The sequence below is a fragment of the Heterodontus francisci genome, chromosome 18 (assembly GCF_036365525.1).
Source record: "Heterodontus francisci isolate sHetFra1 chromosome 18, sHetFra1.hap1, whole genome shotgun sequence".
Classification (NCBI taxonomy): domain Eukaryota; kingdom Metazoa; phylum Chordata; class Chondrichthyes; order Heterodontiformes; family Heterodontidae; genus Heterodontus; species Heterodontus francisci.
The window spans coordinates 8,373,371-8,393,057 of record NC_090388.1 but is presented as its reverse complement, the minus strand read 5'-3'; the positions used below and the strand labels follow the sequence as shown (position 1 = coordinate 8,393,057).

At 43.7% G+C, this 19,687-nt stretch overlaps 1 protein-coding gene across 1 annotated transcript; it reads right to left on the bottom strand.

Annotated features, from left to right (window-relative positions):
• Nucleotides 1–936: 936 nt before the first annotated feature.
• Nucleotides 937–18,923, bottom strand: LOC137379782 (guanylyl cyclase inhibitory protein-like). Its single transcript, XM_068051151.1, has 5 exons — nt 18,853–18,923; nt 8,791–8,923; nt 5,362–5,511; nt 4,422–4,527; nt 937–1,043 (listed from the first exon to the last, which is right to left on the bottom strand). Exons 1-5 carry the CDS (start codon nt 18,921–18,923, stop codon nt 937–939), a joined length of 567 nt encoding a protein of 188 aa, XP_067907252.1.
• Nucleotides 18,924–19,687: the final 764 nt, after the last annotated feature.

Below are 19,687 nucleotides of genomic sequence, written 5' to 3'. Positions count from 1 at the left end.
ATATAACTTTACAGCTGGGAAAAACAGTAGGAAATGTGAAGTAAAAAATTCCATTTCACTTCCTAGAATTCATTAAAAAGGGTAAAAGAGAAAGAACTTGCATTTCAATAGCGCCTTTCACCTCCTCCTCAGGTACCAAAGCACTTCACAGTCAATGAAGTACTTCTGAAGTGTAGTCACTGTTGTAGGAAATGCGGCAGCCAATTTGTGCACAGCAAGCTCCCGCAAACAGCAATGACTAGATTATCTGTTCTAGTGATATTGGTTGAGGGATAAATACAGGCCAGGACACTGAGGAGAACTCCCCTGCTCTTCGAAGCAGTGCCATAGGCTCCTTTATGTTCACTTGATTGAACAGGGCATCAGTTTCATCCAAATGACGACACCTCTGACAATGCAGCACTCCATCAATATTAGAATGACCATTGGCCTACATTATGTGCCCAAATCTCTGGAGTGGGGGCTTGAACCAATTCTTTCTGCCTCAGAGGTGAAAGTGCAACCCATTGAGCCAGGGGTGGCACGTCTTACCTTTAATGATGGATTATGAAAGGCTGGGTATTTGGTCATTTAATGATGTGTGATTCTGGGACCTGCAAGGACAGGGCACAGAGAATCTTTACCCCATGATCCTTGATGTTCTCACAGAATTGCTTATCTTGCTTTCCCCAAGTTCCTCTCTGTATTATTTTAACACAGTCATGTGGCATAAATGTGCTGAGTGTTTTGTGTGACAAAATCGCAAATCACAAATTCTGCCCTCGGACGTTTAATTCAGAATGTTACTTTTATTCTCGGTCTTGCTCCCTCCTTGCGGTTCTGATCTCAGTCAACCAACAGGAGTTCACCGCAGCATCTCTAGTGTAAATCCATTGAGTCTTTTGCTTCAGATCAGTCCCATTGTTTGGTTGAGCTTTCAATGCGAAACGTCCATGGCTAAGGGAATCCTGGAACATCGACTGTTTTGGGATCACACTCCAGCATTGCACGGATCCACTCATCTCCCAGAGCTCCCTCAATAAATTCCTGCTGGCTGATAACTGCTGAAAAGATAAAGCCGGTCTGTGTCACTCAATCTGTCCCAACATCTGGAGAAATATACAGAGAAATGGCAGTGACGCCCCACAATAAATACTGTGTCTTTGAGATTTGTGATTCCAAATCCCAACTCAATGGGCACAAAGGGGAAGAAATTGGTCCTGAATGGCATCATGATACAAGTGGTATCTCATTGGCTGGCCCTTATACACCACACCTAATATTCAGTCCCATTGACTTCAGTGTCTAAAGGGCAGTCTGTGTGGTAACCATGTGTTTTGCACTACTGGACAAATTTCTGCCCCAATGACTCCTTAAATTCCATGGGTCGCAATCCTGGCCCTAGTGCCAGGATCCTATTCACTGGTACCTAAGGCATTGATCCTCCCGGCGTATGCAGTGCTGAAGGGAGAGCACCTGATCTGCATGTGGCTGGCCACTAGGGGCGCATCTCAGGCACCTGCCTTGCTCCACAAGCCTAGAACGTCTGACACAGCTTGCCCATTTCAGGCATAAGGATTCCCCCCCCAAGTTGCCCACCCCCAAGTGTAAGAGCACTGCGGTTAAATTACTTCACTTGCCTGGATGAATGCTGCTCCAATAACAATCAAGAAGCTCTACACTATCCAGGACAAAGCAGCCCACTTGATCAGCATCCCATTCATTACCTGAAACATTACCTCCCTCCACCACAATGGCTGCAGTGTGTTCCATCTACAAGATGTACTGGAGCAATTCACCAAGACTCCTTCAATAACAACTTCCAAACGTACAACCTCTAATGCCTAGAAGTACACGGGCAGTAGATAGATGGGAACACCATGGGTGGTGGAGGCGGATTCAATCACGGCTTTCAAAAACACCTGAAGGGAAAAAAATGCAGAGCTACAGCGAAAGAGCGGGTAAGTAGGACTAGGTAATTGCTCTTGCAGAGTCCCAGCATGGGCTCAGCGGGCCAAGTGGCCCTTTTTGTACTGTAACCATTCTATGATTCCACCATCACTCCGAGTTCCCCTTCAAGTCACACACGCCATCCTGGCTTGGACTTATTCCTACATCGTCGCTGGATCAAAATCCTAGAAACGCCAACCTAGCAGCATTGTGGAAATACCTTCACCGCACAAACTGTTTCAAAGAGCCGACACTGGCATGATAAGCCGAATGGCCTCCTCCTATGCTGTATGAGTCTATGACCACAGCAGTTCATGAAGAGGGCAATAAGTGCCAGCCTTGCCAGCGACACCCACATCCCGAGATTTCTAAGGTAGCCAGGCCCACAATCGAGGCCCACCCCGAACCCTCCCATACCTCTCCATCGCCTCCTCCACACTGGGGCCCTTCAGGTGCATGATACTCTTCTCATTCGGAATACTAATACTTGTGAGTCTGACCATGTGTGGAAGTCCCACAATACTGAGTTTTTACATAGAATTACATAGAATATACAGTACAGAAACAGGTAATTTGCCCCAAACAGTCCATGCTGGTGTTTATGTTCCATATGAGGCTCTCTCTTCCTCATTTAACTCTATCAGCATATCCTTCTATTCACTTCTCCCTTATATGCTTGTTTAGCTTCCCCTTAGATGATCTATACTATTCGCTTCAACCACTCCCTGTAGTAGCGAGTTCCACATTCTCACCACTCTCTGGATAAAGACGTTTTTTCTGAATTCCCTATTGGATTTATTAGTGACTGTCTTATATTGATGGCCCCGAGTTCTGGTCTCCCCCACAAGCGGAAACATCTCTATGTCTATCCTATCAAACCCTTTCATAAGTTTAAAAAATGCCACCCCTGAGCCTTCTCTTTTCAAGAGAAAGGGACCCAGCCTATTCATCTCATGTCTGGTATCATCCTTGTAAATCTTTTTTGTACCTTATCCACAATTATAATACAGCAACCAGAACTGTACACAATAGTTTAAATGTGGTCTCATCAAGGGTTGACACAACTTTGATGTAACTTCTCTACTTTTCAATTCTATTGGTCTAGAAAAAAACCCTAGTGCTTTCTTTGTTTTTTATTAAATGACCTTATTAATCTGTGTCACTACCTTTAGTGATTTGTGTATTTGTTCTCTCAGATATCTTTGCTCTTCTACCCCATTTAGATTCTTATTTTCCAAGTAACATGTGACATCTTTATTTTTCTTACCAAAATGTAACACCTATGTTGAAATTAATTTTCCAATTATGTACCCATTCTGCAAATTGATTAATACCTTCTTGCAAATTGTTGCAATCCTCTTCAATGTTGACTATCCCTCCAATTTAAAATAGTCCACAAATTTAGAAATAGTGTTTTTGATTCTAAATTGTTGATATAAATTGTGTACAACAGTTGTCTCAGCACTGATCCTTGTAAAACACATCTCCCAACCTTCTGCCACTGTGAATCACCCCTTCTATTCACTCCCTTTGCATCAATGGTCTGAATATGGGCAGAAGTTGAAGGTGGGAGGCCAATCAGGAGAGCATTGGAATAATTGATTCTGGAGGTGACAAAAGCAGAGCTAAGGGTATTGGTAAAAAATGTGAAAAGAATTAACTGTTTTCAGAAATTAGTGTGAACAAAGCATTGTTTATAGAAAGCTTCCTTTAGCCTGTAACCCCACCCCCACCCCCTTGAATGATCCAAACGAGTCTCAAATCTATCAAGGTTCACCAAACTAATTCCTGGGATGGAGGGATTGTCCTATGAGGAAAGATTGACGAGACTGGGCCTTTATTCTCTGGAATTTAAAAGAATGAGAGGTGATCTCATTCAAACATACAACATTTTTACAGGGCTCGACAGAGTTGATGCAAGAAGGATGTTTCCCCTGGCTACGGAGCCCAGAGCCACAGGGGACACAGTCTCAGAATAGGGGGTAGGCCATCTAGGACTGTGACGAGGAGGAATTTCTTCACTCAGAGGGTGGTGAATCTTTGGAATTCTCTGCCCCATAGGGCGGTGGAGGCTCAGTCATTGAGTATGTTCAATAGTGAGATCTATAGATTTCTACATATTAAAAAGATCAAGGGATATGGGATAGTGCAGGAAAACTGTGTTGAAGTAGAACATCAGCCATGATCTCACTGAATGGTGGAGTGGGCTCAAAGGGCTGAATGGCCTGCTCCTGCTTCTTAGGTTCTTTTGTTCTTAAGGATCAAGATAATTCATCATTAGTAAAGTCTGCCACAATTTTAATTTACTCAATGGCAGAGTAACAAGGTTACAGGCAGAGCTATTGAGGAAGAGACAGGGATTGGGACTAATTGGATAGTTCCTTCATAGAGCTAGGACAGCCATGATGGGTGAAATGGCCTCCGTCTGTGCTGTACGGTCCTTAGAAAAGTAATGGGCTAACTTCAACTTTGTACACATCTGCTTCACTCACCATCTCTGTCTTTGTCCAGTCGAATGAATACTCTGTTGGTACATTCTTCTGCAGTTTGGGGGTCAACTTTAGTGAGTGAAGCGGCCAAACTCATTTTATATATAGTCTGAATAGAGAGAAAACTTTATAAAAGTGAGTTAAAAACATTACGATCAACACAGCAACTAAATAAACATATATGAAACATTATTTTTTAAAGAAAGTTTCCTGAGCCCCAGAGTTTGCTCTATTATTATAACCAAAGCCTTGGAATATTTTCTGTCTGTTTTCTGCAGGATTCTGGTGCTGTTCTTAAATGTTGTTACCTTGACTCAGGTGGCAGCAATTCTTGTCTCTGTATCCGAATAGTTCCTGGTTCAAATTTCAGTCCAGGACTTGAACACTAATGGAGGTGGAGCCCTGCAGAAGTAGATGTTAAAACGGTAGCTCCTGTCTATCTGCTCAGCTGGATAATGAAAGATCCTCTGAGACTATGATTATTTTATGCGAACCCACTTGGTAAGAAACTTACTGGATTGAATGCCCATTTTAAAACCTTGACTGATTTTACTATCCCCTGACTTCAAATGAAAGCAAAACCAGGCAGGGTGTTCATTGGACGAGGTGTCTATTGGGCGAAGTGTCCATTGGGCGAGGTGTCCACGGGGTGAGGTGTTCATTGAACGAGGTGTTCATTGAATGAGGTGTCCATTGGGTGAGGTGTCCATTGGGCAGGGTGTCAATCAGGCGGTTGAACCAATCCCATCAGTCTCCCACCAGACAGGTAAGGAGAGAATAAATAAGGGTGATAATATGATGATAATATGATGGTGAGCACCCAGGAGTTAGAGGTTTGAGGCATTGAGCTCCCTGATTCAGGGGCTGGTGGTCTCTTTACATGCTAACGGCCAAAGACCAATTACACCCCTGTTAACCTGTGAGTAACAGAACAGAAGCCGACCTGCATAATCTCCAGCATCTCTAAACGGCTAATTGCTCCATCCTTATCCTTGTCGTATAGTTTAAATGACCACTTCAGCTTTTCTTCCGGAGTGCCCTGTATCAGCAGATTGACAGCAGTCGCATATTCATGGTAATCGACCATCCCATCCTTCAAACACAAACACAACACGCTCTGCTCTTAGTCCTGCCACATACTTTCAAACAACCCAGATATAAGAAAAGAAAGCATTTTTCATTAATATAGCACCTTTCACATCCCAATGAAATATTTTTTGAAGGGTAGTCACTGTTGTAATCTAGGAAACGCGGCAGTCAATCTCTTTTTTTATTTGTTCGAGGGATGTGGACGTCACTGGCAAGGCCAGCATTTATTGCCCATCCCTAATTGTCCTTGAGAAGGTGGTTGTGAGCTGCCTTCTTGAACCGTTGCAGTCCATGTGGCATAGGTACACCCATAGTTCTGTTAGGAGGGAGTTCCACTACCACACTACCACAGAGGGTGGCTGAGGCAAATCACACAGATGCATTTATGGGGAAGCTAGGTAAACACATGAGGGAGAAAGTATATGCTGATTGGGTGAGATGCAATAGCGTAGGAGAAGGCTCATGTGGACATGAAAGGGCTGGATTTCATCAGCCCTCTAGAGACGGGCAGGGAGGCGCCCATAAAATAGTGAGGGAAGACAGGGTGTGGGAGGCATGGTGGGGGTGGAGTGCCTTTGCCTTCCCAATACCATTCAATTTTGTCAGGGACAGTGATGGCTGAGGACAGCCTTGCAACTCAGTGGCCAATTGAAAATCTTAAATGACAAATTAATGGCCACTTAAGAGCCTGAACCTGAAAACTAATGCTGAGGTGCTACAGTATTTCATCTATGTTTAATGCCTCACAGACATGGACAACAAACAAAGAGACTATTGATAAACTGTCTGCATTTGCGATGTGGACATATAGGAGGATGTTCCACATATCCTACACAGACTGAAAGACTAATGTGGAAGTGCTGGAAATGGCTGGAGTAAAGAGGAAATTACCGCATAATATCAAAGAGAGAAAAATACAATATTTCAGTCACATCATTAGAGCAGAAGGTAGACAGAGACAATTATTGGATGGAAAGTTCGACGGGAAATGTAGGAGAGGGAAGCAGAGGAGAAAATGGATGATGGTTATAATGGACTGGATGCAGTTGACCTATTCAGAATGTGTAAGGACAGCACAGGACAGACAGAGGTGGAGATCCCTAACAGTCAACCTTCAGGGAAGAAGATGACACCAATGAAAAAATGAATGAACAAATGAAAGGGCCTCTTCCCGCCACCACTGGTACATTACCAGCAGCTGGTGGTAGCCCCACCACATGGGGAGGTTGCCCAGTAGAACCAGGCAGCCTCCCTGCCGGCTGGGTGGAGAAGCGGGGCCTCCTGCTTAGGCAATCAATGGCTCACAGAGGGCCCCTGGTGGCAAAGGCTGCCCTTGCATCAAAATCTACTCCCTACTCTCAACAACCAACATCCCCACCCCTCTCTGGGGCCTGCCTGAGAGGCCCTGGCGAACCAGCCCCCACTGACCTGCAGTCTGGGGCTCCAGCGCTGCTCCTGGTCTTGGGCCTATTGCAGTAACTGCAGTGGCCACTGCTCCAAGTGGCGTTGCTTCGACTGCTGAGCTGCTGGCCAATCAGAAGGGACCAGGGCGCCAGGCCATTAACTGCCTGAGCACCATAAAATGCCCCCAAAACTGCTGAGGTGGGGGTTCCTCTTGCCTTACTGGCCTGGAGTCGGGACCCTTGCCACCTGCATAAAATTCAGCCCAACAGTAGCATGGACCAGTTGGGCCGAATGGCCTCTTTCTGTGATGTAAGTTTTATGTAATTCTGCGTAAAAGACAGAAGGAATAAGACCAAAATCTTTTTCAGCCCTTCTGTACAGAAGGGAAATCTTTAATTGAGTACTCTTCAGGACTTGCATTATTCCCAAATGAACATTTTAATTTTTCATACTAAATGCCTCCGTATGCTTCATGTTAATGCAGACATTAAGTCAATTAAATTAAATGGTGTTAAAAGGCATCCTGAGGGATTTGTTGCAAGTGTGTGAATAGAACATAAGAACATAAGAAATAGGAGCAGGATTAGGCCAATTGCTTAGATTGAAACCTTAGCACTCAAAGCAGAGATCCCAGTGAGTAAAGCAACAACCCAGAAATTATTGTTGCTAACATTAATGAACAAATGCATGATACATTTGAGTGGTGCTCCTTAGTCTGTTATTTTAATCCCAGTGTGAATTATTAACTTTAAATAGGCTGGTGACTCCACTAAAATAGCAAAATTAAAGAACTTCATCCAAAGGCGTTCAGCATTCGGTCTCTTATAATCAATAATCATTTTGAGGCTAATGCAACAAAAAGAAAGAGATTAAGAGAGTGGAAACTGGTTTGGAAATACAGGGCAACTTAGGAAAGATAGTGTCGGGGTGGGGGGGGAGCGAACAGAAGAGCTGAGTGAGGCCACCTTAAAGGAACCGTCTGGCATGGCATAAGGTGAGGTCAGTATGTTTAGTTGTGATAAAAAAACATTTATAGGAATAAAAGCCTCGTGTCAAGGTGATTCAAAATAATCTTAAATTAGGAACAATTCATCATAGGTCTGGTATAAATGCAAAATAATATCAACAATACAAACTTGTGTATTTAATGTAGTAAAACATTCCAAGGCAATTTGCGGGAAGGTTATCTGCCAAAGTTTGACACCAAGCCACATAAGGAGATATTAGGACAGATCACCAAAAGCTTGGTCAGAGAGGTATGTTTTAATGAGCAATTTAAAGAGGGAGAGAGAGCTGGAGAGGTGGTGAGGGGGAGAGGTTTAGGGAGGGAATTTCAGAGGTGCAGCCAATGGTAAGGAGAACGCAGTACAAGATGCACAAGAGACCAAAGTCGGAGGAATGCAAAGATCTCGGAGGTTTGTGGGGCTGGAGAAGAGTACAAAGATAGGGCGGGGCGGGTCCATGGAAGGATTTGAACACGAGGATGAGAATTTTAAAATCAAGAGGTAGCTTGATCAGGATCCATGGTAGGTCATCGAGCACAGGGGCGATGGTTGAATTAGGATACGAGCAGCAGAGTTTTGGATGAGCTCACATTTATGGAGGCTGGGAATTGTGAGGCCAGCCAGGAGATCGTTGGAATAATCGAGTCTGGTGGTATCAAAAGCATGGAAGAGGGTTTCAGCAGCAGATAAGGTGAGGTGGGGGGGGGAAATGGGTGACGTTACTTATCTCTGTTAAGCATCCCATTGGAAAAAGTTGTAATGTGTTAAACTCTTTGCAATATCAACACACGATACACAGTCTAGTGTATTCAACAAGCGGTTTGAAACAGAACTAGAGGAGAAACATCATAGCTGTTGATGTTAGTTTGTGTTACCCTGTTATCATCCAGAGTCCTGAAGATTTGCTCAGCATATTCAGAAGACTTGGGACCCACGGTCCCATCACAAAAGTGTCGCCTGAATTCATGAAGGGTGATCAGCCCACTGGGACATTCCTTGATAAATTTTCTGCAATAAGATAATAGTTTTAAGCTAACAATCACAGTACTTTGCAGTATTCATCTGTGGCTCAGTGGGTAGTCTTTTTTCTGAGTCAGAATGCTGTGACTTCATAACAACAACAACTTGGAATTGTATAGTGTCTTCAATGTAATAAAATGACCCAAGGCACTTCACAGGAGAACTATAAAACAACATTTGACACCGAGCCACATAAGGAGATATTAGGGCAGATGGCCAAAAGCTTGGTTAAAGAGATAGGTTTTAAGGAGTGTCTTAAACAAGGAAAGAGAGGTAGAGAGGCGGAGAGGTTTGGAGAGGGAATGCCAGAGTTTAGGCCGTAGGCAACTGAAAGTATGGCCACCAATGGTGGAGTGATTAAAATCGGGGGGTGCTCAAGAGGTCAAAATTAGATGAGCACAGATATCTTGGAGGGTGATGGGGATGGAGGAGATTTGAGGGATAAGGAGGAGCAAGACCATGGAGGGATTTGAAGCAGCAATGAGAATTTTTAAATTAAGTCGGTGCTTGACCTGAGGCCAGTGTAGGTCAGCGAGCATGGGGCGTATGGGACTTGGTGAGAGTAAGGGCGTGGGCAGAAGTGTTTTGGATGACCTCAAGTTTACAGAGAGTTAGAACATGGGAGTCCATCCAGGAGTGCATTGAAATAGCCAAGTCTAGAGGTATGGATGAGGGTTTCAGCAGTAGGTGAGCAGAGACAAGAGAGGAGTTGATCGAAGTTAGATCAATAGAAAGTCTTAGTGATGGTGTGGGTACGTGGTAGGTTCTCATCATAGCATCAACTATGACACCAAGGTTGCAAACTGAGATCTCATACCAGAGTTTAACACAATACAGATAATCTAGGCTGACAATCCCTGTACAGTATTAAGGGAACGCTGCAGTGTTGGAGACGCTGTCTTTTGGGTAAGATGTCAAACTGAGGCCCCGTCTGCCCATTCAGATGGTTGCACAGGACTCCCTGGCACTCTTTGAAAGAAGGGAAGCGGAGTTCTCCCTGGTGTCCTGGGTCAACATTCATTCCTCAACCAACACCCAAATGGATTGTTTATCTCATTGTTTGTGGAATCTTGGTGTGTGCACATCTTGGTGTGTGTGTCATGCTTCCTAAATAACAATAGTGACCTTACTTCTAAAGTACTTAATTTGATTTTTCCAACACACCTCAAAAGTACATTGAGAAATCCCATGGTCACGAAAGGCACTATATAAATGCAGCACTTTCTTTTCACATATCAGTGTGCAGAAACATATTCTGAGTGCGTCAGACCAACTTGCTTGAGGAAGTTTGACTCCCAATCTTTTCCACCCATTTCATTCTTTCAATTCCATTGTACACAGCACAGCTGCTTATTAATGGGCTCTGAGGGATTGTGAAGTTCTGTTGATTAGCAAAAAATAAAATGCAAAAGTCCAATAAAAAATAAATTAATTGAACCAATTTCAGAAGTTAGTTAACTGCCCACCATCAGACTGGCCGAAACCTTCTTATAGCAATGCCACTGAACTCTGACCATCTATAGGGGTATCTCTAACCTTGCTCTACACCATCCCTGGATGAGTGGCTTTGGTGATTGGTTCAGAGTTACAACAACAACTGCAATTTATATTTATATAGCATCCTTAACTTAATAAAACGTCCCAAGACGCTTCACAGGAGTATTATAAAACATAATATGATCCTGATATAAGACGATATTAGGGCAGATGACCAAAAGCTCGGTCAAAGTGGTAGGTTTTAAGGAGCATCTTGAAGAAGGAAAGCAAGGTAGAGAGGTGTAGAGGTGTAGGGAGGGTATTCCAGAGCTTAGGGCTTAGGCAACTGAAGGCACAGCTACTAATGGTGGAGCGATTAAAATCGGAGATGCCCAAGAGACCAAAATTAGAGGTGTGCAGATATCTCAGAGGGTTGTGTGGCTGGAGGGGATTTGGGAGATAGTGGGGCGGGGTGGAGTGTGGGGGTGGGGGGGGCGAGGCTATGGAAGGAATTGAAAATGAGGATGAAAATGATAAAATCGAGGCGTTGCTTAACCGTTAGCCGATGTAGGTCAGCAGCACAGGCATGATTTGTTGTGAATTAGGATACAGGCAGCCGATGCTATTGCCTCCGACTCCCAACATGTGGGTCTCGGTGGAATGGGTGTCCAAACAAATGTAGTCATTGGCTAAAGCTGGGGACCGAGATGATCCACTTTTTTAAACCGTGTTTAGCAAAGTTCACAAGTTCATTCTACTGAAATAATCCATGTTTCAGCAGAATTGATGGTTAAAATGGTTGTTAAGCTGATGCGTGTGTGTCCATAGTTATCAGCTGTGGTGCCATGAGCAGCACTCCCTCTTGCCTCTATGACTCTGTGTTCAAATCCTACTCCAACAGCTTGAGCACAAAATACAGGCTACCACTCCCAGTGTAGTCCTAAGGGAGTGTTGTCTTTCAGATGAGATATTAAACTGAGGCCCCCATCTAATCTTGCAGGTGGGTGGAAAGGATTGCAAGATGCTATTTTGATGAAGAGGAGGGGAGTTCTCCCCAGTTTCCTGGTCAATATTTAACCTTCGACCAATATCATATAAAAACAGGCTATCCGGTCCTTATCACATTGCTGTTTGTGGGAGCTTCCTGTGCACAAATTGGCTGCCACATTTCCTGCATCACAACAGTGACTACACTTCAAAAGTAATTCATTGGGTGTGAATCGCTTTGGGATGTACTGAGGATGTGAAAGGCGCTATATAAATGCAGGTCTTTCTTTCTTTGTGCGATGCTTTGTCCTTCTGACTGCTGAGTTTTGAAAGGCAGCCCCATTGTGCCGTGAGACTGTAGATCCTGTGTGTCACTGTGCTCAAAAACTGCAACAAAAAAAAACTGTAGCTGGAAATCTAAAAGTGGAACAGAAAGTGCCGGATGCACTTGACTGGCCAAGGCAGCCTGTGTGGAGGGAATAGATAGGTTAATACTTCCACTGGACGGAGATGTTATCTAATCTTTTATCTCCATAGATGAGTATAAGAATGCTTGTAGTATTTGCAGCTGCTATTTGAACATTTCGCCAATTTGAAGTCCCCCAGATGCTTATGAAGTTTTTTTTAAATAATCAGTTCTGCGCCAACACTGTAGCCATCTGATAAAGCACCACAACACTGAGACACTATACAAGAACAAAGTACTGTGGATGCTGGAAATCTGCAATAAGAAGTGAAAATGCTGGAAATGCTCAGCAAGTCTGGCAGCATTAGTGGAGAGAGAAACAGAATTAACAGGCTGCATTTTACCAGCCCTTTGGAGAGGGGCTGGGAGGTGGAATGCTGGCAAAATGGCACAGGGAGGCTTCAGGTGCCCAACGTCATCCTCTGCCATGCCATTTTGGCAGCAGCAGGAAAGCTGGCAGACAGCTCACCCGCCTGGAGCCCAATTGAGTCACTTAAGTGGCCAATTTAGGGCCTCTTCCTGCCTCCGCTGGCATTTTACCTGCGTCTGGGGAACCCACCGCTGCCTGTGGAGACTGCCTTGCAGAGATTGAACACCAATACGCTGACACTTCCTCTTACCTTCTCCTGGACCATGATCCCACCACTAAACATCAAGCCATCGTTTCCAAGACTCTCACTGACCTCATCTCCTCTGGAGGTTGTCCCTCCACAGTTTCCAAACTCATAGTCCCTCAACCCTGAACATTCCACTTCTACCCCCTTTCCAAGATCTACAAACAGGACTGCCCTGGTAGAACCATCGTTTCAACCTGTTACTGTCACACTGAACTGATTTCTTCCTATCGCGACTCTTTTTTTTCTCCCCTTGTCCAGACTCTTCCCACCTACATCCCTGGCTCTTCTGTTGCCCTCCATCACTTTAACAGTTTCTAGTTTCCTGGCCCTACCTGTCTCCTATTCACCATAAACAGCCAATCTTTCTGCACCTCCATTCCCCTCCACTGCCAGGAAGATCTGAGAACTCTCCGCTTCTTCCTCGAACAGAGGCCCAACCAGTCCCCATCCACCACCACCCTCCTCCGCCTGGCTGAACTTGTTCTTATATTGAACAACTTCTCCTTTAACTCCACTCGCTTCTTCCAAATAGAAGGTGTTGCTATGGATACCCACATGGGTCCTAGCTATGCCTGCCTCTTTGTGGGATATGTCGAACATTCCTTCTTCCAGTCCTATTCAGGCCACCTCTTTTTCCATTGTATTGATGGCTGTATCAGGCTGTTTCCTGCTCTCACCCTGAACTGGAATAGTTCATCACCTTTGCTTCTAATTTCTACTCTTCCCTCACCTTCACATGGTCCATCTCTGACTCTTCCCTTTCCTTCCTCGACTTCTTTATCTCCATTTCTGGGGATAGGTTATCACCCAATATCCACTATAAGACCACTGACACCCACAGCTTCCTGGAGTATGTTTCCTCACACCCTTCTTCCAGTACAATTCTATTCCATTCTCGAAGTGTCTTCATCTTCAAAGCATCTGTTCTGATGATACTACCTTCTGTATCAGTGTTTCCAATATGTCTTTCTTTTTCCTCAACCAAGGACTCCTCCCACCATGGTTGACAGGGCCCTTGACCATGTCCAACCCATTTCCTGCCCTTCTGCTCTCATCCCTTTCCCCTGCAAAACCATTCTATGATTTCCCCTTGCCCTCATCTTCCACCCTACCAGCCTTCAGATTCAAGGCATCATCTTCTGCTACCTCCAGTGTGATGCCATCTTCCCCTTAGAATCATAGAATCATAGAAAGTTTAAGGCACAGAAAGAGGCCACTTGACCCATCGTGTCTGTGCCGGCTAAAAAACAATCCACCCATTCTAATCCCACCTTCCAGCATTTGGTCTGTAGCCCTGCAGATTTCGGCACTTGAGGTGCATATCCAGACTCCTTTTGAATGAGTTGAGGGTTTCTGCCTCAACTACCCTTTCAGGCAGTGTGTTCCAGACCCGCACCACCCTCTGGGTGAAAAACCTTTTCCTCATCTCCCCTCTAATTTTTCTACCAATCACTTTAAATCTATGCCCCGTAGTCACTGACCTCTCTGCTAAGGTGAATAGGCCCTTCATCTCCACTCTATCCAGGCCCCTCAAAATGTTTTATTTATTTTTATTTTTATTTAGACATACAGCACTGAAACAGATTCTTCCTATCGCGACTCTATTTTTTTTCTCCCTTGTCCAGACTCTTCCCACCTACATCCGTGGCTCTTCTGTTAGCTTCAAGTAGCTGTTTCCAGTCCACTTTCACTAAATCACTCCTCAATTTAGTACAATTGGCCTTGCCCCAATTGAGAACTCTAACTCCTGTTCTATCTCTGTCCTTTTCTATAATTATGTTAAAACTGACTGAATTATGATCACTGCCACCAAAATGCTCTCCCACCTGCCCATCTTCATTTCCTAAAACTAAGTCTAAAACTGCTCCCTCTCTTGTTGGACTTGCGACATACTGGCCAAAAAAGTTCTCCTGAATGCACCTCAAGAATTCTGCTCCCTCAATTCCTTTCACACTAAAACTATCCCAGTTAATATTGGGGTAGTTAAAATCCTCTACTATTACTGCCCTATTTTTCTTGCACTTCTCTGAGATTTGCCTACATATCTGTTCTTCTATCTCTCTCTGACTGTTTGGGGGTCTATAGCACATTCCCAGCAGTGTGATTGCCCCTTTTTTGTCCCTTAGCTCAATCCATATGGCCTCATTTGATGAACCTTCCACCATGTCATCCCTCCTCACAGCTGTAATAGTTTCTTTAACCAAAATTGCCACTCCCCCTCCTTTCTTACCCCCTCCCTATCACGTCTGAAAACCCTGTAACTAGAAACGTTGAGCTGCCATTCCTGTCCCTCCTTAAGCCATGTTTCCGTAATAGCTATGATATCATACTGTCATGTGCCTATCTGTGCCCTCAGCTCATCTGCTTTATTTGCTATACTCCTTGCATTGAAATAGATACCCTTGAGCACTGCCAAACTCTTTTTTTAATTTTCTAACCTTTGTTTGCTCTGTCTTCCAGACTCATCCATTAATTTTATGCCTTCCATTTTCATTTCTGATTTTGCCCAACTGAGTCTACCCTGAGGTCCCCATCCCCCTGCCAAACTAGTTTAAACCATCCCCAACAGCACTAGCAAAACATCCCACAAGGAACTCGGTCCCAGTTCTGTTCAGGTGTAAACTGTCCGGCCTGTACAGGTCCCATATCCCCCAGAGTCAGTCCCAATGTCCCAGGAATCTAAAACCCTCCCTTCTGCACCATCTTTCCAACCATGCATTCATCTGTCTTATCCTTCTATTTCTATACTCACTTGCGCGTGGCACTGGGAGTAATCCGGAGGTGACTACTTCTGAGGTCCTGCTTGCTAATTTCTTACCTAACTCCCTAAATTCTGACTGCAGGACCACATCCCTTTTCCTGCCTATGTCATTGGTTCCAATTTGGACCATGACTGCTGGCTGTTCACCCTCCCCCTTCAGGATGCTTTGCAGCCGCTCAGTGACATCCTTGACCCTGGCACCAGGGAGGGAACATACCATCATGTCTGCGGCCACAGAAACGCCTGTCTTTCGCCTGACTATTGAATCACCTATCACAATGGCTCTTCCAGTCTTCCCTGTACCCCACTGTGCAGCTGAGCCACCCGTGGTGCCATGGACTTGGTTCTGGCTACACTCCCCAGGTGAAGCATCATTTTCCTCAGTATTCAGAACTGAATACCTGTTGGAGAGTAATATACACTCAGGGGTCTCCTGCACTACCTGCCTGATTCTTTTTGACTGCCTGGTGATCACCCATTCCCGTTCTCCCTGCATACTCTTAAGCTGTGGGGTGACCACATCTATAAACATGCTATCCACGTAGCTCTCATCCTCATGAATGCACCGCAGTGTCGCCAGCTGCAGCTCAAGTTCCAAAACCGGGAGCTCAAGCTGCTTCAATTGACAACATTTCCTGCACAAATGGTTCTCCAGGATACAGGAAGCATCCTGGAGCTACCACACTCTCGAGGTTGAAGCAACCCTGCCATTCTTTTATTTATTAGTTGACCCTTTTCTACTGCTCAGAAAAAAGAAACCTTACCAATACTACACACACCTTAGAATTATTAATAAAACCTTACTAGTACTGAAAATCCTACTAAAAATCAATACAGTTCACTAGTTAAAATAAACCTTACTCAAAAAAATACTCACCCTTCTCATCCCCTTTCAGCATTCCAAAGGGACTGTTCCCATTGCGACACCTTTGTCCACAACTCCGGCACCTCCATCACCCCCAATACCATCTCCCCTTCCCATAATACCTTTCCACGCAAGTGCAGGAGATGTAACACCTGCCCATTTACCTCCTCCCTCCCAACTATCCAAGGCCCTAAACATTCCTTCCCGGTGAAACAATTATTTGCTTTTACTTTGTTCAATTTAGTATACTGTTTTTGCTGCTCACAATATGGTCTCCTCTATGATGGGGAGACCCAAGCTTTCGAGCTTCTCATCGCCTGTCACTTTAATTCTCCACTCCGCTCCCACTCTGACCTCCCTGTCCTCAGTCTCCTACACTGTTCAAATGAAGCTCAACATAAGTTCAAGGAACAGCACCTCATCTTTTGTCTGGGCACTTTACAATCCTCAGGACTCAACATTAAGTTCAACAATTTCAGATCAAAATCTCTGTCCCCATTTTCTTTTTTGGTTTTCGGATGGCAGATGTTGGTTATGATTCTGCTTTTCACATTTACACCTCCTCCAACCCCATCTCTTGTTTCTTAACTTTGTGAAGGAATCTGGCCATAATGAGGTGCTTTAAGATTAAAAGAGTAATGTTCCAATGAACGAGGGTTTAAAAAGGTTTTTAAAAAGTGGCGCAGTGGTTGGGGCAGCACAGTGGCACAGTGGTTAGCACAGTAGGTACACAGTTCCAGTGACCTGGGTTCAACTCTGGGTACTGCCTGTGCGGAGTTTGCAAGTTCTCCCTGTGACCGTGTGGGTTTTCGCCGGGTGCTCCGGTTTCCTCCCACCGCCAAAGACTTGCAGGTTGATAGGTAAGTTGGCCATTGTAAATTGCTCCTAGTATAGGTAGGGGAATTGTGGGGGTGTGGTAGGAATATGGGATTAATGTAGGATTAGTATAAATGGGTGTTTGATGGTCAGCACAGACTTGGTGGGCCGAAGGGCCTGTTTCAGTGCTGTATCTCTAAATAAATAAAAGTGTCCGTCTTCCTAAGTGGTTAAAAAAGTTGATCTCTATAATATTAAATGAACACATCTCTGTGTTAAAAAGCTTGCCTCATCTTAGAACTGTAAAGGCAGTTTCTGATAAAAGGGATCTGCTCCTAATGTCACAAACCTCACCACATGGTAAAACATTGATAAAATAGTTTTGTAAACTGCAATAAAAACCACCACAGTGTAAGAGTTGATAAGATGATAGCTCTAAACCAACATCAAACGAATTTTTGACAAAGCTAACCAAAGCCAAAAACTGAATTATAATCTTGAAGCACAGTTAGATGACTAATGAAAAACTGACCATCACAAAGCTCGCAGCTTGGCTTTCTTAGAAACCAAAGAGGCTTGTATCGTACCTTGAACTTAATAGTTATATAATCTTTCTCAGAATCAGGGGGTGGGCCTCACCTAGAAATTAACAGTTATACAGCCTTATTTAGGAAATAATGAAGGATGAATTTATTTGGAGTTGAGGTAACACCACCATATGTAAGAAATGATTTATACACCTTGAAAAACAGTACAAATATTGGAAGCTCACCTTGAATTTTTAGATTCATTAGATATGCTTCAACATCTCTCAGGGTAAAGGTATGGCTATTGGAGTAGGGTGATGATAGTTCTCCCCTTTACTGGGACAGAGGTATCTCTCTAACTCTATAGTCTTCTGCTCTGGGATTGAGGTAAATATTTTACTGTAACAATATTTAGATTTAAAAATTGGAATCTCTACTAGAAACAAGATTGTACTTTCTATCTATTCCCAGAACTATTAACGTTGCAATTGACTGCCTCACCAACTGCGAATTGCATGTTCGATTCTTTAAAAAACTTTTATATAATTTAGAACTTATATTGTCCCACATAGTCTTCTGCATTGCTAACTCGTGAACCTGTCTCTGTACACTCTTTGTTGGGGAGGTACATTACTGAGGACAGATTCCTCGACCCTCATAATGTCTGGGTTATTAAATCTGCCTGAAACTGTTAAATGCTATCTGGAAGACAGTAATATTCTCAACTGGTTCCTTTCCTTTAGGAATATTTAGATCAGTTCTTCAGACCCATTCAAGGGTCTTTGGGATCTGTCTCTTTCAACTTTAAGTTGGGAGTGATCATCTGAGAAGTATGCCTGATTCGGGGTAGCCCCAGAAAAGGGCTAGGATTATAATCCACTACAACTTGTCCCATTACCTTCTGCTTTTGTCTTTCACCATGAACCCTTTTTGTCATTTAATCCCTCATGTCTTCCACCTGATCACAGACCTTCCCTTTAGTTCCTTCCTCCTTCCCTCCTTTCCCTGCCTTGCTCAAAAACTTACATCTGTAAAGTACTCTAAGCTCTGACGAACGGTCATTGACCTGAAACGTTAATTCTGCTTCTCTCTCTCCACTAATGCTGCCAGCCCTGCTGAGTATTTTCAGTATTTTCTGTATCTATTACTGAAATACTGAACCATGTTATACGGAAGCAATTACCCATGCAGAATTCCCCCTAATTATAGCTCCCTATTCCGATATTTCCTGCACACTGCAGTTATCAGAGTGCTCTAATTTCCTGCTAATTGTTAAAAGCCAGAGGAAATACATCCTGCCTCTTGTCCCACTATATCAATTGGGATTCTGCTTTAATATATTACCCAGAAAATAACTACATGAGCAAGTACAGTTTGCTAATGGAATGATAAGAAAGGTTACCTGTACCATACATGAAGTTCCATAACATAAGTGTCCTTCCTCCTTGGAGGAAGTATTGCAGTCTGGCCCATCTTTTCACATGGAACAATGCTTCAGATTACAACTTGTTCCATAATGTGCTTTATCTTTATATACACAAGGGAAGATTAACTTGAATGTAGTTGGGCGTACTTCAAGACTTAACTTTAAAGAACATAATCTGCAGTGACCTTCAGAAATACGATTACATTATAATTAGTGGAGTTTAATTAACTAACAAACTCTTAACATTTGTTGTCGGGATGCAGCTGTCGCTGGTGAGATTGTCATTCATCATTCATCCCGAGTTTCTCTGTGAAGGTGGACGTGGACAGCTTTCTTGAACTGTTGTTAAGTCACTGCAGCAGGCATTGAAAGTCAACCACATTCTGGGACTGGAATCACATATAGATTCAGGCAGGGTAAGGATAGCAGGTTCCCTTCCCTGAGGGACATCAAGGAAGCAGTTGGGGTCTTGCAGCAATCTACAGTTTTGGTAAACATTTTTCAAATGTTAAGACATAAATTACCAGATTTATTGTAGGGATTTGAACTCATGATCCCTGCATTATTTTCCTCTCACCAGAGACGCTACACAGCCTTTGTCAGAATGAAGGACGTGTTAATATCAAAGAAACTGAACCCGAATCTTAGGAAAAGAATGCTGAGGTGCTACATTTTGTCATCTATGCTACATACCTCGGACACGTGGACAACAAACAAAGTTACTATTGATCAGCTGTATACATTCGAGATGTGGACATATTGGAGAATGTACCACATATCCTACACAGACAAAAAGGCTAATGAGAATATG

Excerpts from the sequence above, each read along its gene's own strand:
- LOC137379782 (XM_068051151.1), bottom strand. The coding sequence starts at position 18,923 with ATGGGCCAGACTGCAATACTTCCTCCAAGGAGGAAGGACACTTATGTT. Across the intron at positions 5,512-8,790 it reads GGACTCTGGATGATAACAGG|GATGGGATGGTCGATTACCA; the intron begins GTAACACAAACT and ends TTGTGTTTGAAG. Across the intron at positions 1,044-4,421 it reads ACTGGACAAAGACAGAGATG|CAGTTATCAGCCAGCAGGAA; the intron begins GTGAGTGAAGCA and ends TTATCTTTTCAG.